This window comes from Apis laboriosa, unplaced genomic scaffold (assembly GCF_014066325.1).
Source record: "Apis laboriosa isolate Shangri-la unplaced genomic scaffold, ASM1406632v1 scaffold16_cov148, whole genome shotgun sequence".
Lineage (NCBI taxonomy): Eukaryota > Metazoa > Arthropoda > Insecta > Hymenoptera > Apidae > Apis > Apis laboriosa.
Genome location: NW_025222129.1, coordinates 24,447 through 46,207, shown reverse-complemented (window position 1 = coordinate 46,207; position 21,761 = coordinate 24,447). Strand labels below are relative to the sequence as shown.

Sequence of the window (21,761 nt, the reverse complement as noted above, 5' to 3'; positions counted from 1 at the left end):
ATAAAAAAGAAAAATTAAAAAAAATTGTCCTATTTTCAAAATTATAGAATTTAATAATAAGCATACTGAAGAAATTTATAAACATTGAATATTAATAAAATTTATCTTGTAATACGAAACATTCTGACATACAAGAATATTTCACATATTTATATTTTACAATCGATATATATTTAATACATCATTATGGTAAAAATTAAATTTATAGAGCTATATTTATAAACAACATAAAATTCCATACATCCTGCAAGACATCTCATTTTGCAATTAAAATTATTTTATACAATTAGTATTGTATTCTTCATTTCAAAGATATATTAAGTAATATATATATAAAGATTAACATAATTCTGTTAATGGTGGAACTTTAATATATATAAATTTATAACACTGGATGGATATATAATAAATTTAAATGCTATCATTAAAATAATTTTTGCGTTTTTTTTTTAAATAAATTTTTACGATTAATTTCATTTTAAATATCTCCATTTTATGTTTATATGTATTTAGAAATTAGAATATTTTCATTTTTTTTAGACTGAAAGAAAATAAAAATTATTCTTTCTAAGTAGTGGCCATCATTGATTACATACTCAAATTTTAAAATAACATAATAAAATACGTTAAAACATTATCATCATGTTTCGTCGCATTTACTTATAACAATATAAAGATATACACATTCATTCATAATTTCTTTCTTTTCCAGTCATGATTGATTTGATCACAGTACATTCGCACATACATACGTATTTACGTATTTTTAAATTTTATTATTCAGTCTTCAGGCTTGCAGTCTGTCAATAAATCTATATACACCGGGTTATTTACAAGGGAAGAAATTATTTTTTAGCTACTAGCGATAAGATAGAATACATCCAACGAATATCGTCAAATGTTATACGATTTTAATAGCATTGTCAATATGTAATTTTGATATTGTCTTTTTCACGCGCAGCGCTGTTAAACGAACGGCTGGATTTGCATGCCAACATTCGGCTATAAGCTTACTCAGCGCAAATAGAATCTATAACAAAAAAAACAAATATCTAATTTTAATATAATTATTTTATCAAAATATTTCCATCTATAAATATGATTAGTTTCATATTTACTGAATCATTTTCCCATCGTGCTGGTATTATTGGACGTAATCGTTTTACACAAACTGCTAACCGCATATCTTCAAAATCTGGATCACTTGGAACAACATCTTGATACGGTAAAGCATATGGTTCGACCATAGAATTTTTGCCACCTGTAATGCATCTTCTACAAGTTTCCCAAAGTACAAGACCAACAGAATACATATCTGCCATCTTGAAAGCGTCAAAAGAAGATGTGTTTAAAGTTTCATCTAAAACTTCTGGAGCCATGTATCGGCGTGTACCCACTCGTGTATTGGGTGCAATATCAATTTCTCCGCTTTCACTAAAAATAAAATGTTACAATCAATAATTTGTATATAATGCAAATGCAATTATTTTATTCTTTTGTATATGAAATATTTACACGCATCTTTTTACGAACATAATTATTTCATTTAGTTTAAAATATATTTACCTAATATATCTAACTGCTAAACCAAAGTCTGCAATTGCGCATTCACCATTCTTTTTTACTAAAATATTTCTACTTTTAATATCTCTATGAGCTATAGCAGGTTTCCCCCGTGTACCAAAAATCTCTGTATGAAGATGAGCAATACCAGAAGCAATTGAAAGACATATTGCTAAAAGGCTAGGATAATCTAGAACAGTAGTTTGTAGATAATCATATAATGAGCCTCTTTCATGATAATCTGTAATTAGTAACATTTGTGTCCAAGATCCTGTGCCTTTGATATCAGCCGCGATGAAACCCAAGATATTATCGTGTCTCATTAAAACTGTCTGATAAATTTCAGTTTCTCTAAACCAAGATGCTTCTTCTAATGTAAAAAATACTTTCACTGCCACTTTTTCCCCTCTCCATCTTGCAAGCCATACTTCACCATATCGTCCCTTCCCAACACATTGAGATAAAGCTAATTGTTTAGCTATAGTTCGCTGTACTAAGAGAGGTAATCCTGATCCAGAACCACTACTCTGATCAATAAAGTCTTTAAGTGTTCCTTGAGAAGGCACTAAGCAAGGTCCTCTTTCTTTTCTTCTGTATCTATGATATATGATCACCATAGCTATTGAAATTACCATTAAGCATATAGACAAAATGGTAGTTAATATTATAAGTGGCGCACCCGATGCTATAGCCATAGGATTAGGTACTGTTGTAGTTCTAGGTTTATAATCAGGATATAAATCTTTGTTACATAATGCACTCTTGTTACAACATATTATATTTTTTCCTTGTAAATGTGGCACAAGGTATCCTTTGCATTGCATGAAACCTTGCTCGTCTGGTGGTAAACAGCCAAATGACCATTCTGGCACAAATTCTCCTGATTCTGCATCCCAAACTTCTTCTACCGCGCTAAAACAATGACCACCAGGTCTCCCTTCGCAAGTTCCATTTTGTCGATCATCTGGACAATGTCCTTCACAATAGCAAGTAATTCCCAATGCTGAAAAATAAAAAAAATGAACTTAATTCACTATCACATATAAAGTAGTTAATAAATAAGCAAAACAAATTATTTAATATCATATCAATAATTATTATTATATCTTTTATATTCATATATATGAAACTTAATAAAGACAAGATAATAAAACTCAATTATTCAACAACATACACTTTAGAATATGTTAGAATATAATATAATGACTAAAATGCATATTATATATATAATCATAATAATTATTATTATTATATTTTTTGCATTCATACTATAAAATTTGATAAAGATAAAATATAATAGTTCAATTAATTTAAATATACATATATTAAAATAATATTTTCATAAAATAATATTTTCATAAAAATGATCAAAAAAAAAAAAAAGAAAGGATGAATTCTAATTTGTAAATAATAATGCATCATATAAAAGAATAATTACTTAGTTCTATTACTAGAATAATTACATCATCAATTTTTATAATAAATAAAACATATCTTTTGCAATATCTTTCATAATAATCTGATCAAATATTATGCAAACATACATTTATATATTATGTATATATATATAAATAATGTTTATTCTTTTCTTTGTCAATTTATCGTATTAAAATAAGAAAGACAAAAGATGAAATTTTAAAAAAAGAAGAAATAATATTTTTAAAAGCATATATTAATATTTTAAACATAAATAATTAAATTTATTGGAAAAATGATACTCATAAAATATTGCTAATATAATATAAAAATTAAAAGTAATTTGGATTGATAATGTACTGGTAAATTTAAAAATATTTTGGTCTTCATAAAAATACATAATATTACTATAATACATAATATATAATAGTATAATAAATATGTAATGCATCTTATAAAAAATTTTGTTGTTACAAAAAAATGCTTTTTTTTGTAGCAATGATTGAGTGCTTTTCATTTTTTATATAAATTGAATTGCATTACTTTAAACATAAATTTGAAAAAATCAACTACAAATATAAACTTAATAAAATGCAAAAATACATGGCAATTTTTTGGCTTCTAAGATTAATCATGTGTCTTTTTCTACATTTTAATCTATGATAAATGTTATATAAATTCCATTCTATAAAGAAATCAGTGATGTCTGTTTATCCGATAACATCCAAAAGTGATAATACATACTTTACAATAGTTTCCAAGTGCGATCACGTTTTTCTTCTATCCTTGTTTATCTGGTAACAATAAAAATAACAAACGAAGAACTCATGATGATCAATGAACAAATGAAAAAATGACATTATTAATAAGATATTTTGGATGTAATTCAGAATGGGCGAATAAAAAATTGAATCATAATTTTTCATTCGATCGAATCGACCACAACGAGTTTCTTTAATTTATATATATATATATATATATATATATATATATATATATGCATATGTTTCTTTATTAAGTTTTATCATATAATTAATATTTATATTGTAATCTTATTAAAATATACAACGTAGTAGATAGCATGAAAATCGATTATTACTAAAAACTTAGTAAAAGTAAAATAAAATTTTCCATTTAAATTTAGAAAATTTTATTTAAATTTACTTCTCATTTAAAATTTATTTAAAAACTTATCCCTATAATATGTTATAATATTTATAGCATTGAGTATAAACAAAATAAAATGGAAAATAAAAATAAAAAAATAATTCCAATTAAATCTAAAAAATTTATTAATTTGTAATAAATTATGATGTTATTAATATATGAATAATATTAGAAAATTTTGTAAATTTTTTATAGAGAGATTGCACGTTGATAAATAATATATTTACATATTTATGCACAATTACTATATAATACACATACACACGCACGCACGCACGCACGCACGCACGCACGCACACGCATTATGTGATAATGCAAGCTTCTAATGAGTATTATATTTCAATCGAAGATAAATTATTTAAATAATTATATTATATATAATATAATTATATAAATATATCTTTCAAAGAGTAATTAAAAGAATTAAAATGAATTAAAATTTTTAATTAAAAATAATTTTCAATCTTATTATCAAAAAAGATGATATTTTTTTCATGAAGAATTTATCATCAATGAAAATATAAATTTAATATGAATGATATTATTAAATTAATTAAGGCTTAGTTACATAATTTCATATAGTTCAATATTTCATAACAAAGTAATTACAACAATTGACATAAAAAATGTGAAGACAAATATTTTATTTTATTAGTAAAATTATTTATAGTATAAATTATTTATATTATTAATTATGAAATCATTTTTTATATAAATATACATTTTTTTATATAAATATATAAAGAAAGAAATGGATTCTTATTATTTTTAATCAATTTATTTTTGTATGTAAAATTTTCACTCGACCGCATGATTTCGGGAATTTCCTGTATATGTGTATATATATATGATTAAAAAAATAATGCTAACATTAATAATACAAATTACAGAAAAATAATATAATGGAATATTTTATATAATAGTATTTAAACATAGTATTAAGAGCTAATGTGAATTACAAAACCTGAATATGTCAACAAGTATTTCGACTTACCAATTTGTTTCTTATAAAAAAAATAAATGAATTTTAAAATTGAATTATGTATTTTTAAAAATATGATGAAATGATATTTATTAATATTAATTTGCAAAAAAAAAAAACTGCGGATAAACAGACAACTATTACAGCAAAGCAAAGCAAATTGATAATTAAACTATTCAAATATGAGATGGAGTAATGTAAAAAAGAGAAAAATAAAGCAGAAAAAGATCGAGGCAAAAGGAATTGCAAAGGGAATTTCAGAGTTACAAAAGCGACGAAACAACATCGTTGATATTTCAGTTCTTAACCTTAATAAAACCGCCTAACTTTTTTTTCTTATTTCTCATTCTTTTTCAGCCTGTTCTCTTCTTTGAGTCAAGGATAAGAAAAAATATACACTATTCTCTTTGGTATAAGAGACTTCTTTTATAAAAATATACTTATTGCATAGTAAATTGCATAGTAAATTACAACTGTACATCGAAAATTCAAATTATTTACGAAAATTTAAACTTATAAATGAGATATACATAGACGTAGAACATATACATAGATGCATTTGAAAAAAAGTATAATATATATCGCGGAAGCACTAAATCATAATTTATTTCATTTTCGTTTAAGAAAATTTTTTAAAAAACAAGATTAGATTGAAATCATAAAATGACCTTTTACAAAACATTCAAAAGCAACTCATGTGTTTGTTGTCAATATGTTAGAAGAAAAAGTAGTGCTGAAACAACATTAATCAAATCAAGAATGAGTGAGTGAATGTGTAAGATTAGTGGGGGGAAAGAAGGGAGGAAGAAGGAAGAGAAGGAGGAGGAAGAGAAGGAGGAGGAGGAGGAGGAAGAGGAGGAAAAAGAGGAGGAAAAGAGAGAAGGGCGGGAGATCCAAGGAAAAAAGGACAGGCAGGACAGAGAGTATAAAATTATATACATATTTGTATAGTAAAAAGGCAAGGAATGGTTAACAATAGCATACGTTAATTGTTTTCACGTCGGGAATCCGCATCAGATCGATCCTTTGGTACATTGCACACACTGTAACTTTTTATTTAACACATCTTGTATATACAATTGTAAAATGATTCACAAGTATACTCACCATAAATAAATTTCGCGATAAACACTCCTAAGCTGATCCACAGGCCGTATTTACATCCGCACCGACCTGGGGTAGCAAAGAGCGCAGCCATTTTCTACATCCGAGAGCACATACTTCACTGTGACGTAGGGCGAGACGCGTCGGTCGCAAAGCGCAGGCTGATCAGCTTCGGCTTTTTCCGTCATTCTACGGTTGGTTCTCTAAAGAACTGACAGCTCATTGGAGAGTTGATCGTGTAGTAGTTCGGTTATTAAACAAAGACAACTATTTGAGCTCACCTAAAAGAAAGAAACAAAGATATACCCATATATCAGCAGTGTATCATTAATTCTTGTTACCCGGAAATATCTTTAATATAATCGAATAGTATAATTAAATTAAAAAAAATATGAATTGGAATAAAATAAAGTTCAAAATACAATTAATCAATGAAAATTATAAATATCGATATAACACTCAAATCAAATTCTATTATATGTTACTTCTATTATATACTACTATGTATGTAAATACATGCCATTATATCTTGTTTTTTAATGATATACTTTTTTATCGTTACACAGAAAATGTAACAATTTACATTTTAAAAAATTAACAGTTAATTTATTTGATTATTTAAAATTAATATATATTGCACTAAAAATTATTTATTGATCAAAATATGTATTTATATATATTTTATTCATATATCTTATCTTAATTCATTTTTTTGTCATATAATTAAATTTTATTATACTTTATAATCTTATTATAATCCTATTATTATGTTATTCTTTATATTTTTGAAATGATATTATAAATTTTTTACAATATAATCATTAACATTTCATATTTAAAGTTACGTACCTGTATTGTCATTGCAACTAGTAGGGAGCATGCGACGGCGCCCTATGGGCGCCGTTATGCCGCGACGAATGTAGTTTCAAAGATGTTTCTTCTTATTCATTCTTCTTTTTCTTTTCGTCGATTACATGTTTATAGTTCTTACTTCGAAGATAAAATTTAAAGTAACGAAAAATGAACAATGATCTATTAAAAAAATATGTAGTTTATGCATTTTACACTATAAAAATCTGTATTTATAATTTTTTTATCATGTGATTAGTTATTATAAAAGAACAATTAAAATTAAAGACTGTACACATTATTCGAAAAACCATTCATATATCATATCCATATAGATACGATAAGTTTTTTAAATTGATAATATTTCATAAATTTTTATAAATTTTTAAATGTGCAAACAGGAATTTTATTTCGATAATAAGATAAAATATATAATATTATATATTATAGTTATAAATATTTAATATATTATATTAAATATTACATAGTTAATATAAATTTTTATTGATGAAATTTAATAATAGAACTTTTAGAATATTTATTTTATGATAAAATTATAATATTTATAATGTATTTAAAATATATTCCATAAATAAGGATTCTGAAAATTTGTTTATATTGTGCATAAACTATGTACACATAATATATCGATAAATATTGATCTATTAATATATTAATAAAATTTGTATGAAAAAAATTGAGAGAAAAGAGAAAAAGAAAGAGATATATTTTATACTTGAAAAGTAATATATTCACTTGTAATAGCATCTAAAACGATAGGAAAAAATGTTTGAAAACATTGTACATCAATCAAAAATAAATATTAAATTATCTGATAATATAATATATTCCTATTCAAAATAATATTGTTTTAAAAAATATGGAAAATATATATATATATATATATATATATATTTGAAATATAAATTGTGTTTGTTATATATGATTGCACTTCTATATATATATATATATATATATATATGATTGTATTATTTACTATATATATCACAAAATAATAAAAATTATATACTATATAAAATAAGAATTATAAATGAATGAGATAATAAAAATAAGAATTACAAGAAAGATTCAAAAATGAGACAGTTTTATGATATTATATATAGATAATTAAATACGATTGAAAGATATTATATGTTATACTTAACATTTTTGTACTACTCAGATAATTTGTACATATACATATACGTATAATAAAAAATACATGTAAAAGCGGTATTATATCGTGTGCAAGCGCAAAGAATTGAGAATGAGTTTGATCAAAGCACCATAAATGTGCTTGCTCAAGAAAAACTATATGGATAAGATAAAGAGGCTAAGTAGATATCGTAATATCATACATATATATATATACTATGAAATATAGAGTACAATGAGTTAGAAATCATCGGCTTTATTGATCAATTTATTAATTTATCAACTCATTGAATCTTTCCGACCTAACAATACTTGTCTTCTTGAATATTTATGTGTATATATAAATAATCACAATATAGTGATGCTAAATTATTAAATTCTAGATTTTCCATTAATACATATAATTGTCAACAATTATAATCATTATAATAATCGATATATAATTTTCGTTATAAATAATTAACAAATATAAATAAATTCAAAAGAATCTTGGCGAAATAATAAATCATGAATATTTGCAAAAATATCACTAATTATTGATTTATATTTTATGTGCAAAATTCATATCAATTCAAAATCTTTGAGTTTAATGGATCATTTTAAAATTAAAATATATATATATATATATATAGTGGGAAATCAATTCATGTATATATATGTATATATAATAAGTTTATTAGAAATATTTTTGTTCATTTTATTCACTTTAACAAATAAATGAATGATTAAAGTAACATTAATGATGTTGATAATAAATATAATATATAATAATAATAAAAATATTTTTTTAATAATTTTGTACTTAAATAGTAAACCATAATAAATAGAATAAAAGAAAATAATTAAAAGATTCAAAAAAGGAATGAGTTTGATGCAAATTGAATTATTGTTTTTTGTTTTTTAGTCGTATGAATTTAATGTGTTTCTTAAGAATAATGATATTTATTATTTAAATTTATTCTTATTTTTAAAAGTCAAATCTAAGATATATCTAAGTCATATCTAAGTCATAAAGATCGATCAAAATAAATTTGTAAATCAAGATTTACAAGATATAGATTACAAATCATGAATCAAAGAACAAACAATAAAGGAATCACTGAATATATTTCGTTTTGGTACAATCTATATATTGTTACTTTGCACAATCAATCACTTTATTTTTATTCCTAATTTATTTTCTTAATCAATTATAAATAAGTAAATAAATTAATTCTTTTTAATGTTTTTCAGAGACCATATATATTATTGAAAATAATATTTTATAATTAGAAATGTCGATATATTATTTTCTTTGAAATGATCCTAATTTATGTATTTTATCTAATTTTATATTTGTCTATTTTTTTTCAATAGAAAAATTAATCGTCTTCAATTTTAATTATGCAATATAAAATGTGACAATGACTGATAAAAATGAACAACATTTTATCATGATAAATTAGTTTATATTATCAGTTTAATCAGATTAATCTTAATCTGTTTAATTATTAATTTATTATTATTTTATTAATAAATTTTATTTTATTTTATTTTATATTTTTTATTTTATATTATTTTATATTATATTTTTAATAAATTTTATTAATAAAAAAATGCTATAGTTTAAAATTATAAATTATAAGAGGAAAGTTCGATTCAATGTCGAAAAATGAATATTCAATGTAGAAAATTAAATATTGTTAACATAAATAATATTTTTTTCATAGTGAGATAAATATATTTATTTGCTATCTATAATCCTAATGCATTTAGTCTTTATTCAAAGATGTGAAGGATAATGGTGAGGCGCGAAGGCAAGCACCTATACAAAGATACTTGGGAACCGGTTTCGCATTCTATCCTTTTTTTACATTCTCGAAAGAGATCCTGTCGAGTCGCGGGTGTGAAAACTGACACTCACCCTCATTTGTTATTTTATGAAAACAAAGGAAAATTATAAGAATCACACAACATCATCAAATTATTTCTTCTTTTTTTTTCAGTCTTAATATTTACTTGCATCATATCATTTTCAACCATGTATATACATATTTTCGGTATACTTTCTAATCTAGCTTTAATGAAATATAAAGTATCGAATGAATTCCACTTCATTTTATTTCTATTTCATCAAAATCAAACATTACATAAAAAATTATTATATTCTATATTATAATTAATATATTCTCTGCGACATACTAAAGTGTATGTATATCATTATATAAAATTATATGTATGTCACTGTATATAAATATACAAAAATACATATATATATATATATATATATTTATGATATATAAAAAATATCGATCAGATAAGTTTTATTAACATTTTTAAATAATAGATTAGATAAAGAAAAAGACATATAAAGATAATTAGATGTCGTAATTATCTCTTGAGCATATAAATTTTGTAAAAAAATTATATATAAGAAAAATAAATAATAAAAAAAATCTATGGATATGATGATAGATATGAGATAAAAATTAAAGAATTAAAGCCATCTTTATTATATCTTAAATAAAAAAAATATAGAAAAGGAAAGCAAGGGAAAGCTAATTAATCAACGTTATATCCTGTATATTAAAGACTACAGATGAAATATAAAATAGACGTGACAAGGTACAGAACAAATTTCATTGTATAGGACTTTGTCCTATGTTTTGAAATAATGGTTATGTAAAAAAAATTATGTTTCGTTATATTCCTCTATAAATTAAAATGAGTTTAGAATTATATTTAATCTAATTATCAAGGTTTGTAAAAGTAGAAATATATAAATATAATATGATAAAATCATGTAATGTAATCAATAATATAATATAGTCTTTCAATATTATTTTATTTCTTGAAATTTAAAATTATTCATATACAAAATTCATATGATTGCATAAAGAATTAAGACAAACAAGATGAAATAATAATGAAAATAAATTTTAAACAAAATGATGATATTTTTCCAGATTTTTAAAAATGTTTTATTTAAAATAGAAATGTATTTGTAATTTTCAAAGAATATAAAAATAATTATTACTTCTTAAATATATAATTATACAATAATTTAAAATAATTTAAAATTAAATAGTAAAATAATAATTTCAAAAAAATTTAATTTGAATTCCATGATATATAATCTTATTTTATGCTAAATCGCTAACATTAAGAATGATACTAAAATGATAATGAAAGTTTAGAACACATTCTAGTTTATTTCTAGAAGTTCATAATACGAGTTAATGATAACTTTGATGATCAAACGAATCAAAAGAATAAAAAAAAAAGAAGAGAATAAATTATTACTCGAAGAATTATTAATTACATTAATATTCAAATATAAATATTAAAATTGATGCATCGACCAAAGGTATATTAATGAAATATTAGTAAAAAAAATAAAAAAAATAACAAACAAGTATTACGAAATGAATAGGTTACGAACTTAAAGCAAAATGTTTAATCGTCACAATTTCGAAAATGGAATAACATGTCACGTAGCAATTTCGATATATCGAATTACAAATTGAGAAGGAAATATCATTCAACAATTCAACAAATCAGAATATATCGAACGTGCTATGTACACGAATTGTCAGTTTCCTGCGAATAAATTATAAGAATAAGTTGAATTATAAGAAATGTTTTTAGCTTTAAACGTAAAATTATTTCTATATATTAAAATCTTATAATCTCGATTAAGAATATAATAAGAATAGATTAATATAATTAATTAAATATAAAAATTGTATTTCAATTTTCGCACAGCTGTCATAAATAAGTAACTCCATCATTTTAGCCAATCAGAAAATCGTTAAGATTTAACGGCAAGATGAATCAATGCGTATTATAATTCGCATAGTGTCAATCTGTAATTGAAAATTATAATGATTGGTCGCGTTTCATTGGCAGATATTCACTTCTGATTTAATTAAATAAAAAATATTCACTTAAGATTTATTTGGATAAATAAATAACGTATTAAACGAGGTTTACAGTAATGTATAATTAAACTTATAACAATATAATATTACATAATTATAAATAATATTTTTCATAATAAAATTTTTCAAGAAAATTGTATGTTATTTGTGTTCATATTGTATTCAATCTATCGAATATAATATGTTGCAACATATCTTTTCAATTTGTAATTTGATATATCGAAATTCGAGCTTTCCGTTATCAAAATTTAATGTAATTTAATTTTATTTAATGATTACATATTTTGCTGCTTCATTATGAATCTATTGCGAATATTTATTATATCGTAATACAATTGGTAATTGAGGAAAAATTTATTTTGCTTGTTTTTTTTTTTTTTTTGAGTTATCAATAACTCATATTATGATCTTTTAAAATAAGATTTGAATTATTATTTTATTTTAATACGATAGATTTAATTATTATTTTATTTTAATACGATAGATTTAATTTATATTTATCTTAAAAATTTGATTTTTCTTTTACAACAAATAAGATTACTGAAATTTTTTAGAGGAAAAAAAGGATTTTCAATATGACTACTGACAATTTAGTTACGTTTAAAAAAAAAGAGAAATAAAATTTAAATTTCTGTATTTGAAATACAAGTCCTTTTGTATTTTTTTTTACTGAATTGTATGATATTTACATAATTTTTACGTAATTTATAATTATATTGATTATTGAAAATATTAAGATAAATATATAATAATGATATTGATAATTTATGATTTGTTATATTTTTCGTAAGTAACTTGCAAAAATTTTCAAATATTTCTAATACTAATTGATGTTAGACTATAAAATATTATTAATTCTAATAATGAACATTGACAGTAATTTTTTCAAAAATAACAATATTTTTTTAACAAATAAGATAAAAATAAAAAAATCAAGAAAATATAAATAAAAATTTTTCATTGTTTTTTTATTAATGCAATTTTATTTCCAAATCATTATGACCGCATACAATGCAGTTGATAAATTTAGTGTTTGTTTCGTAAAATTATAAATATTTTTTTCTAATTAAATTCAAATTAAATTATAATTGTTATACGCAAAATTCGAATCAATGCTTGTTCATTGATTACAAAATATAAATAAGTATATAATTTAATAATTTAGTAATATAGTATAGCGCGAATGGATTAATAAGTTTTTTATTTTTTTTATGTTAAATATTCGTTCTTAGTATAATATAAAATTAGTGTACCTTTCTTAAGAGTAAAATAAGGATCATTCATTGCATAAAAGAATAAAAAGAATTATTCTTATTTCTTAAATTTTATAAATCTTTTGTATTTTTAGAATTATTATTAAAATTTATTACAACAAATATATTATAATATATTAATTAAATATAAATATTCAAATATAAATATACAAATATAAATATTCTTTATTTTTTTTATTAAAATTTAAAAATTTGAATACAGTTCTATCTTTTATGGTACGATAACACAATTACATTTTTTTATAAAAAATAACTAAAATATAAACTAATTAGTTGCAAGCATGATTATTTTTTGTAGAAATTTTTTTAATTAAGATAACGAATAATATTTTCGTTTCAATGCTTAAAATTATGAAGTGCATAATCAGATTTTTATTTTATACTTTTTGAGTGATTCAATTTAGATTATCGACAAAATATAAAATACAAACGAGAAAGAGAAATATTGTGATCCAGCTTAAACTCATACAGGAATTATATTCTAAATTTGTCCGGAAACATAATATTGTTCATTTTTCAAAAAATAGTTAAATTAATATAAAAAAAAATTTATCACACAAAAGAAATATAAGAAAATAAACGTCAAAATATGCTAAGCAAAATATAAGTTAAGTAGAATTTGCAAGTCTCAATTGATTCATTTATTTTAAAATTGATTCATTTATTTATCATTTATTTTAAAATTGGCAATTTCATGTGGTATAACTTAATATTATGGTTGAATTTCATTCCTTATTAAGACACGAAGAAGGATACAGGATATATTAGAAAATATTGCTATTTTTAAGGGAAATATAAATATTATATTTATATTATTTAATTATACATTTACAATTTTATAAGTTTTTAAATATTTTAACCTAGCTGGAGTAATGTAATCTTGGAATGATATTCTCCAGCTACGATAAATTCAAATAACGTACATACTCTATACTTACAATATATATATATATATATATATATATATATATTTATATAATAATAATAAAACAAAAACGAAAGAAATTAAAGTTCTCAATTTTTTTATATGGATACTAATAATTATGATATATTTTTAAATGTGACTGAAAATGAACTAATTGAAAATTAACTCAAGAATATGATAAATTTTTTTTATATTATACTCGTTAAACCAATATATGTTTTTGTCTGTGCAAAGATATCTCTTCAAAAGCAAGATAAGATAGAATAAGAATTGCGAATCAGAGCCATCTTTTGAATATTTTTTTAAGAGATGTTTTTTTCACTCAAGAGATGGCGCTAGTTTTTCAATTTTATCCCTTATCTTTTTTTCACTGATTACTTATCTTGTCTATATTTTATAAAATTTATATGCTCAAAAAACGATTACAACATCTGATTAACTTTATTATTTTTTTTGCCTAATTTATTGATTAAAAATTTTATTAGATCTATTTGATCCAATTTTTATGCAAAAGAACATTTATTCTATTTCTTACTTATAATTTTATGTTGAAATTTAATTTCAATCATTTTTAATATTGCAATTTTTTCGAATCGCGCGTGTATATAAATAACCATAAAAAAGAAATATCAAATTTTCTATGTTAGATTTCACATGTTTTTATCGTCATAAAATCTTTATCTATATATACAATCATGTGAAATATACTTATGTATTTGCAACTTATTTATTATTATTGGTAGAAATATGAATAAAAATATTAAATATTTTCGAAAAGGAGAACAAAATAAAAAATTATCATCACACTCTTGCGGACAATCTCAATTCACTTGGAATGTAAGTAAACATTGGTACATGATACATAATGTTCTTGATTTTAAAAAAATTATTAGTTATAGTTATATAATATATTATCTCATTCTAGTTATTATTAATTCGTTGAATCTGATTTTATCTTCGTTTTTTAGAATAATGTTGCGTGTAATATATCCAGAGAACAAGATTATTTGAATAAAAAAAATATTTTCGATATATTTCATTTTCTTCTCTCTCATGTTATTGTTCAACAACCAACAAATCCTATCCAATATCTTTATGAATTATTAGATGATTTTATATTGTTTAGATCGGGACTTAAAAATCCACGATTACTTTGGACAAAAAGGTATATACATAGAGACATATACAAGATATATATATACAATATAACACATATAACATATAATACATATATATAATATATGCATATACACAATATATAGCGTACATTATTATCATGTTTGAAAATATGTATATACATATATAATATATATATATATAATTACACAAATATATAACACATACTATTATCATGTTTGAAAATATATATTATATTCATTTTATTCATTAACAATAAGGCATGTCGATGCGATATTCGGAAACGTTCTCTCTCGTGATTCAGAACTTTTACCGTTGGACGATTATAAAATTGCTATGAAAACGTTGAGCGTACATTATTATGATCCTTGTCCCGTTCAAGTTGTGCCAGGACATATAGATCGACAAACCTTTTGCACGGAAGCGTAAGATCGTTTTTCAATTAGATTGTATATATTCTATGTATTATATATTTAATATTATATATTTAATATATTATAAATTAATATATTATATATATTATGTATTTATTTGTGAAAAGTATCTTTTAAAAGTAATATAAAACATTTCGAATACATAAAATATATTTTAATTATTTATAAATTTACGAATTATTCTTGAACATTTATAAATTAATAGAAGATGTATGAAACAGAAAAAATTTTCTTTTTTTTTTAGATTGAACAACATGAAAAAGGAATTGATGCGTATTGCAAATGAAACTATTTAACTTAGATTCCACGATGAGTTTCTATAATTTCAAAATATTTATATACATATATATATCATGATATGAAGCATAATAATTGCATATTTTTATAAAATTATCAATACATAATAAAAATAAACCTAATATTTTTTTATCAGATAAGTTAACACTTCATGAAAAATAAATCTTATCTTCTTATTAATATTAACATTTCTATTATTAAGATTAGTTTTTAAGCATCCTATTTAATTTTTATTCAATCTATTAATAATTCAAATAGACTTTAGTCATTTTATCTTCTATTATTAACTAAGTCTATATTATTCTATATTATTCTATATTATTCTATATTAACTAAGTCACTTTAGTTAATAGACTTTACTATAACGTATTTTCATTTATATATTATATATATACTAATGTACAATTGTTTTTCAATACTCAATTAATTATTTTATTATTTGCAAAATGATATTATATATAGAGCGATCAAAGTGACAAAGAAAAAAAAATTTAAGTAAATAAATATAGAAATTTATATACAAAAATTTAATATTTAATATTTAGATATAGAACATATAATTTAATATCTAGATTAAAGAATCACACTTTCAGATAACATTTTAATATATTTTTCGTTTGTATAAAATCACAAATATAATTTGCAATATGTACATTAATATTATCGTTTTTTTTTTTTATTAAAATAGAAACCAATATATTTTACATTAAAATGATACATCTTTTTTTTAAAAAGTTGTATACGCGCATCTTTTTTTAATCATCTATCAACATTTATATATAAATTCACATTTTCATTCTCATATTTATCTCTTTTTGATTTTTTTCTATCTACATAAGATACATATAAATGTATCATATATTAAGATATATAAATGTATCAAAATTGATGATTTTTATAAAATAATATAAATTAATAGATATTTAATTAATATAAAATTAAATATAATTAATATCAAATAATATAAAACTGATTGATTATTTGTATATTTTTTATTATTCTTTTATTTCATTAAATAATAATTATCTTATATAAAATATGATAAATAAAAAGAATATATATAATAAAGAATATATATAATATAATAAATTTTTAAAAGAAAAATGTTTAATTTATCGATGATTCAGTTTTAATTTACTATCAAATTAAATTCTATTTCCTAAAAAAAATAAATTTTTTAACATTATAAGTACAATTAACAGATATTCTAATGTGATGTTGATGAGATATAACATCGAAAGGAACCGAAAAATGAAACGAGAACAGAAACATGACAAAGCCACTCGAAGAGCTAGCCAGTGAGAAAGAGGAGAGAAGGGCGAGAGTCAACAGCGAAGCCAGTCGAGATAAAACGAGTCGACTCGAGTCGAAGTGGACTCTAACGAGCATGGTAAAGAACGTCAGACTAGAGAGAAAGTGAGTGAGTATGGGTGCGTGCGAGTGAGCGATTGTGCAACGAAACGACATGCATAATTTTGAAATAGTTGTACATAAGTTATATGTATAAACGGTGTTGGCACGTATAGCTGAACAACTATTGAAAGTTCTCGTGTGGTTAAATTTTGGTATAATATTATAACTAAATCTTTTAATATATTCCATGGCAAGTATGATTCTTCAAATGTTCTCCGTCTCGTTCGTCGTGCATACACGATCATACTACCATCGCGCGATTCGAAGACGCAGTGTAGAAACGAGAGCAAGTAGTTTACACCAGTGAAGAAACGTGAGGACATTATTAATTAATTTAACGTTTTCGTCTAATAAACGTTTATTTTTTCATTTCATTTTTTAAGGTTAGGCTATCTACATCGTTATGCTGTGTGCATGTTTTTGAATAACAATGTTAAATCTTGAATCAAGTATCATATTTTCTGTTAACATCAATAAAATCATCTTAAAGTGAATCTGTTTATTAAAATTTATAATAAAGTAAAGAAACTTCATTGCGTAATCAAACTTGTATATACACGCATCTATATAATCTTTAGTATGGTTCGAATTTTATTATTTTTAGTATGTATATAAAAAAAACATATATACGCTTTTTAACTAAAAAATTATTTAAACGAAATTAACGATATTGAGATTTTGTAGTCTGTAACAAATGAAATCCAATTTGGAATATAATAAATATTGGATAATAAAACATTGTAAAGCAGAGATGCAAATTCAAATATATACTCAGTTTGATATATAACGTATATAATCAATACGATATAAAATCACAAAAAAATGAGAACATTTACGTTCATGCTTTGTTCCGTGCTTTTATTATCTTTACTGCTACTCATTAGCAATGTGTCATCGGCCCCTTTCTATGAACATGTTGCCCTTCAAGCTGCCGATCAATGTGATTGGATTGGAAGGTTAGTATTCTCCGTTATATTCTTTATTTGATTTCTATTGATATACGAATTGCATTTATTAAATTTTACTAATAAAATTATATACTTGTGATTATATTTATTCGATTATTTCTCTTTGATTTGCTTTAAACAATAACCAATTATGATTCACACAATTGACTTTTTCTTAATTAGACTTTTCTCGTGAAAAAACCTTAATAATTTGCAAATACAATTTTTTTTCTTTATTTTTCTTTTTTTTTTTTTTTTTATTGCTACACAAATATATGTGCATGCGTGTGTGCGCGCACGCGCACGTGTTTTAAAATTCCTCATGATAACGGGGAATGAAAATGTGTGTATAATAAACATATATATATGTATATACAAAGTTTTATTAAGCGTGAAACCAGTCGCCCGACTTACAATGAAACCGGTTTTCCCCATCCAGCAAGCAAACACAAGCAAATCTAAGAAAGATCGAATGGACTAGAGTATTCGATTTATCTCATTTCCTCTTATAAGAAAGAATAAAAAGTTCATATATGAATTTCCATATATGTACATGATATATATATATATATATATATAAGAGTTGAAAGAAAGAAAAAATAAATTGAGCAAAAAAAAAAAATAATTACATGATTAACAATAATTATCGAAAATCCTTATAATAATCATTATTATGAAAAACAAAAAAAGTCGTAATGGATTAAAAATTTTTGGAAAAATTTAATGGATTAAATTTAATAAATTTCTATTCAAGATTTTGAGAAATAATTTATTGAAATAGCTCAAAGATCGATATATTCTAAAATATAGCGTATAAAAAGATATTAAATAATTAATATACTTTTTTAAATATTTTCTTTTTCTATTTCTATTTTTTTTCTTTCATTATTTTACAGTGGTGGCGGTGGTCGCGGTGTTCGACCAGTATATCTACGATGTTCCAGAGGAACAATATTGTGGCGTTATCCACGAGGAGCTTTGCGCGTAGTTCTCTCGCCTCCTGTTTTAAATGAATTGATATCGAAGATTCATTATGAATTCATTCGAAAAAAAAATGATATTAATATGAAAAACGATACCAATCCGATTAGTAACAATAGTGCTTTTCAGTTATTTGGTTTTCGTACTTGTACCAAGGTTTCAGGACCGATAAGAGTATATTTGGAAACAGGTGGAAAACTTCGATCAGTATATTCGCCAAGAGATGGCAAACATAAAGCTTCGCACAGATGTTTTCACGCGAAGAAACAACCTGCAGCACTTTATATAGAAGCAGAAGAATCGAGTGAATATCATGATGCGAGGCTACAATACGATTTGGAATTACGATATATTGATAGTCGAAAAGAAATATCACGACGATTTAACGATGAGGAAGAAGATTGTAGGCCATGTTCTATGGATGAATTAGCTAAAGCTTATTGTCAAAGCGACTTCATAGCTAGAGGTACAGTGAGTGCCGTTCAAAAACAACCAAATTTGGAAGCTGCTGAACTTATCCTTAGAGTAACAAAAATTTTGCGTCGAATTGAAGAAAACGAGGTAAGGTTTTCTTCCTTGCTCTTTAATTGCTTATTCAATTCTAATTATATTCTATATACAATAATGTAATTATATTTATTACTATAATTTATATTATTATAATATACTCCATGATACTTTATAAAATTAAACTTTTATAAAATTAAAGATTATACATGTATATATTTTTCATTAAACGTGTTTAAATAATGTTTCATAGAAAATCAAAAAAATATTATATGAAATATAGCTTTTCGAAAGATTTTTGTTCAAACAAATACATAAATATTGCGAATGAATTTTAAAAAATTATTATATGATAAAATGAAGTTTATTATAATTATTTGAAATAATCTTTTTATATTCGAAATTTCCCTTTATAATTTATTTTTTACGTATACATATAATTCAACGTATACAAAAAAATTAAATAAAGATAGGTTCATTTGTTTATATTTGTTTATGAATTAATTCGTCATTTACTTTGAAACAGAATAACGATGCAGATGCCACTGATTTCCATGATCACAGAAATGTTCATATAAGAGTATCAGCTGCTTGTGACGCACGCCATGGTCAGGGCGAGTTTGTGATAATGGCTAAACGAAGACTCGGTGATCTTGTTTTGGTTTGTGCACCGAGAATAGAAACATGGGCTAAAACAGTCCGCGAATTAGAAAGTGCACCGTGTGTTCTTCGAAGTTAGTATATTCATTTAACGAAATACTTGTAAATAATTTATTTCCTTATTCTGAATGATATGAATATCGATCTCCAAACTGTGATATTGTTTTGTGGAAATTTTTTGTAAAAAATACACAATTTTTTAGCAACATAATTACATAATTGATAATTTCCATCTATCCTTGTCATAATTTTATATCTATAATTTTGAATAGATTCAATTGTCATCATTAATTATATAATTTATTAAAAATTTAATATAATGCATACTTCATTTAGTCATAAGCGATTTGGAAAGTTAAACGATTATATATACGCATATAATATATACGATTCTAGTTTACATTTGTTTTATATATATATATTAGAGTTTTAATTGCATATAAAATTAGAATTTTAACTTAGGTAAATTCATTCGTATTATACATCTTTAAAATATTTCTTTAAAGATCACATCATATTATTCAAACACAAAAAATATCATTAAATTATAATTTGAAGTGTATACAAAATTGACAATTATAATGCTAAATTTGAAATAGAAAAATATACACTTTAATTGTTTTAAATATTAAAAATTGTTTAATATTTTGGAATTGTATTGTTTGTGAAATTCACAATTTATTTATTTTACGACACTGTAACGATATATATTTATACTGGATTATATCAGTTTTTAAATATTATATCTTCAAAATAATCATTTTTGTTATTAATAAATTATAATTACAATTATTATTATTAATAGTAATAGTAGTAGTAGTAATAATAGCGCTAGAAATAGTAATACTACTATTTCTACTAATACTAGTACTATTTCTGTTACTACTATTAATACTATTACAAATATATTGATAAATATGTATAACGATAAATATAAATAACGATTAGTGGCTTTTTTCCATGCAATGAATTTTTTGTTTTTATAAAAATATAATATAAATTTTTGTACATTATCGCAACAATAAATAAA

The 21,761-nt window shown here is 22.6% G+C and overlaps 3 protein-coding genes across 6 annotated transcripts; 2 read left to right on the top strand and 1 right to left on the bottom strand.

Annotated features, from left to right (window-relative positions):
* Positions 1 to 424: 424 nt before the first annotated feature.
* On the bottom strand, positions 425 to 6,371 carry LOC122711353 (bone morphogenetic protein receptor type-1B). Of its 2 annotated transcripts, XM_043930073.1 has the most exons (5): positions 6,236 to 6,371; positions 3,724 to 3,773; positions 1,567 to 2,566; positions 1,119 to 1,434; positions 425 to 1,030 (listed from the first exon to the last, which is right to left on the bottom strand). In XM_043930073.1, exons 3-5 carry the CDS (start codon positions 2,385 to 2,387, stop codon positions 902 to 904), a joined length of 1,266 nt encoding a protein of 421 aa, XP_043786008.1. In that variant the 5' UTR covers positions 2,388 to 2,566; positions 3,724 to 3,773; positions 6,236 to 6,371; the 3' UTR covers positions 425 to 901. The 2 variants fall into 2 exon arrangements, with proteins under 2 accessions (XP_043786008.1, XP_043786007.1); XM_043930072.1 differs by lacking the exon at positions 3,724 to 3,773 and having other exon boundaries at positions 6,236 to 6,354.
* Positions 6,372 to 13,154: 6,783 nt separating this feature from the next.
* Positions 13,155 to 16,222, top strand: LOC122711381. The gene is made up of 4 exons (XM_043930115.1): positions 13,155 to 13,187; positions 15,324 to 15,520; positions 15,753 to 15,917; positions 16,171 to 16,222. Exons 1-4 carry the CDS (start codon positions 13,155 to 13,157, stop codon positions 16,220 to 16,222), a joined length of 447 nt encoding a protein of 148 aa, XP_043786050.1.
* Positions 16,223 to 17,590: 1,368 nt separating this feature from the next.
* On the top strand, positions 17,591 to 20,942 carry LOC122711085 (meteorin-like protein). Of its 3 annotated transcripts, none has more exons than XM_043929510.1 (4): positions 17,591 to 17,949; positions 18,025 to 18,592; positions 19,480 to 20,125; positions 20,598 to 20,942. In XM_043929510.1, the coding sequence occupies exons 2-4, from the start codon at positions 18,459 to 18,461 to the stop codon at positions 20,808 to 20,810; spliced, it is 993 nt and encodes a 330-aa protein (XP_043785445.1). In that variant the 5' UTR covers positions 17,591 to 17,949; positions 18,025 to 18,458; the 3' UTR covers positions 20,811 to 20,942. The 3 variants fall into 3 exon arrangements, with proteins under 3 accessions (XP_043785445.1, XP_043785444.1, XP_043785443.1); XM_043929509.1 differs by having other exon boundaries at positions 18,020 to 18,592; XM_043929508.1 differs by having other exon boundaries at positions 17,591 to 18,239; positions 18,321 to 18,592.
* The last annotated feature ends 819 nt before the right edge of the window (positions 20,943 to 21,761 follow it).

Bases quoted from the DNA above. Each gene is read 5' to 3' on its own strand.
- LOC122711353 (XM_043930072.1), bottom strand. From the start codon at position 6,326: ATGGCTGCGCTCTTTGCTACCCCAGGTCGGTGCGGATGTAAATACGGC. The intron at 2,567-6,235 runs GTGAGTATACTT...TTTATTTTTCAG, and splicing joins TATCGCGAAATTTATTTATG to CATTGGGAATTACTTGCTAT. The intron at 1,435-1,566 runs GTAAATATATTT...TTTTATTTTTAG, and splicing joins TTAGCAGTTAGATATATTAG to TGAAAGCGGAGAAATTGATA.
- LOC122711085 (XM_043929510.1), top strand. From the start codon at position 18,459: ATGAGAACATTTACGTTCATGCTTTGTTCCGTGCTTTTATTATCTTTA. The intron at 18,593-19,479 runs GTTAGTATTCTC...ATTATTTTACAG, and splicing joins CAATGTGATTGGATTGGAAG to TGGTGGCGGTGGTCGCGGTG. The intron at 20,126-20,597 runs GTAAGGTTTTCT...ACTTTGAAACAG, and splicing joins GTCGAATTGAAGAAAACGAG to AATAACGATGCAGATGCCAC.
- LOC122711381 (XM_043930115.1), top strand. From the start codon at position 13,155: ATGACCGCATACAATGCAGTTGATAAATTTAGT. The intron at 13,188-15,323 runs GTTTGTTTCGTA...TTCGTTTTTTAG, and splicing joins ATGCAGTTGATAAATTTAGT to AATAATGTTGCGTGTAATAT. The intron at 15,918-16,170 runs GTAAGATCGTTT...TTTTTTTTTTAG, and splicing joins CAAACCTTTTGCACGGAAGC to ATTGAACAACATGAAAAAGG.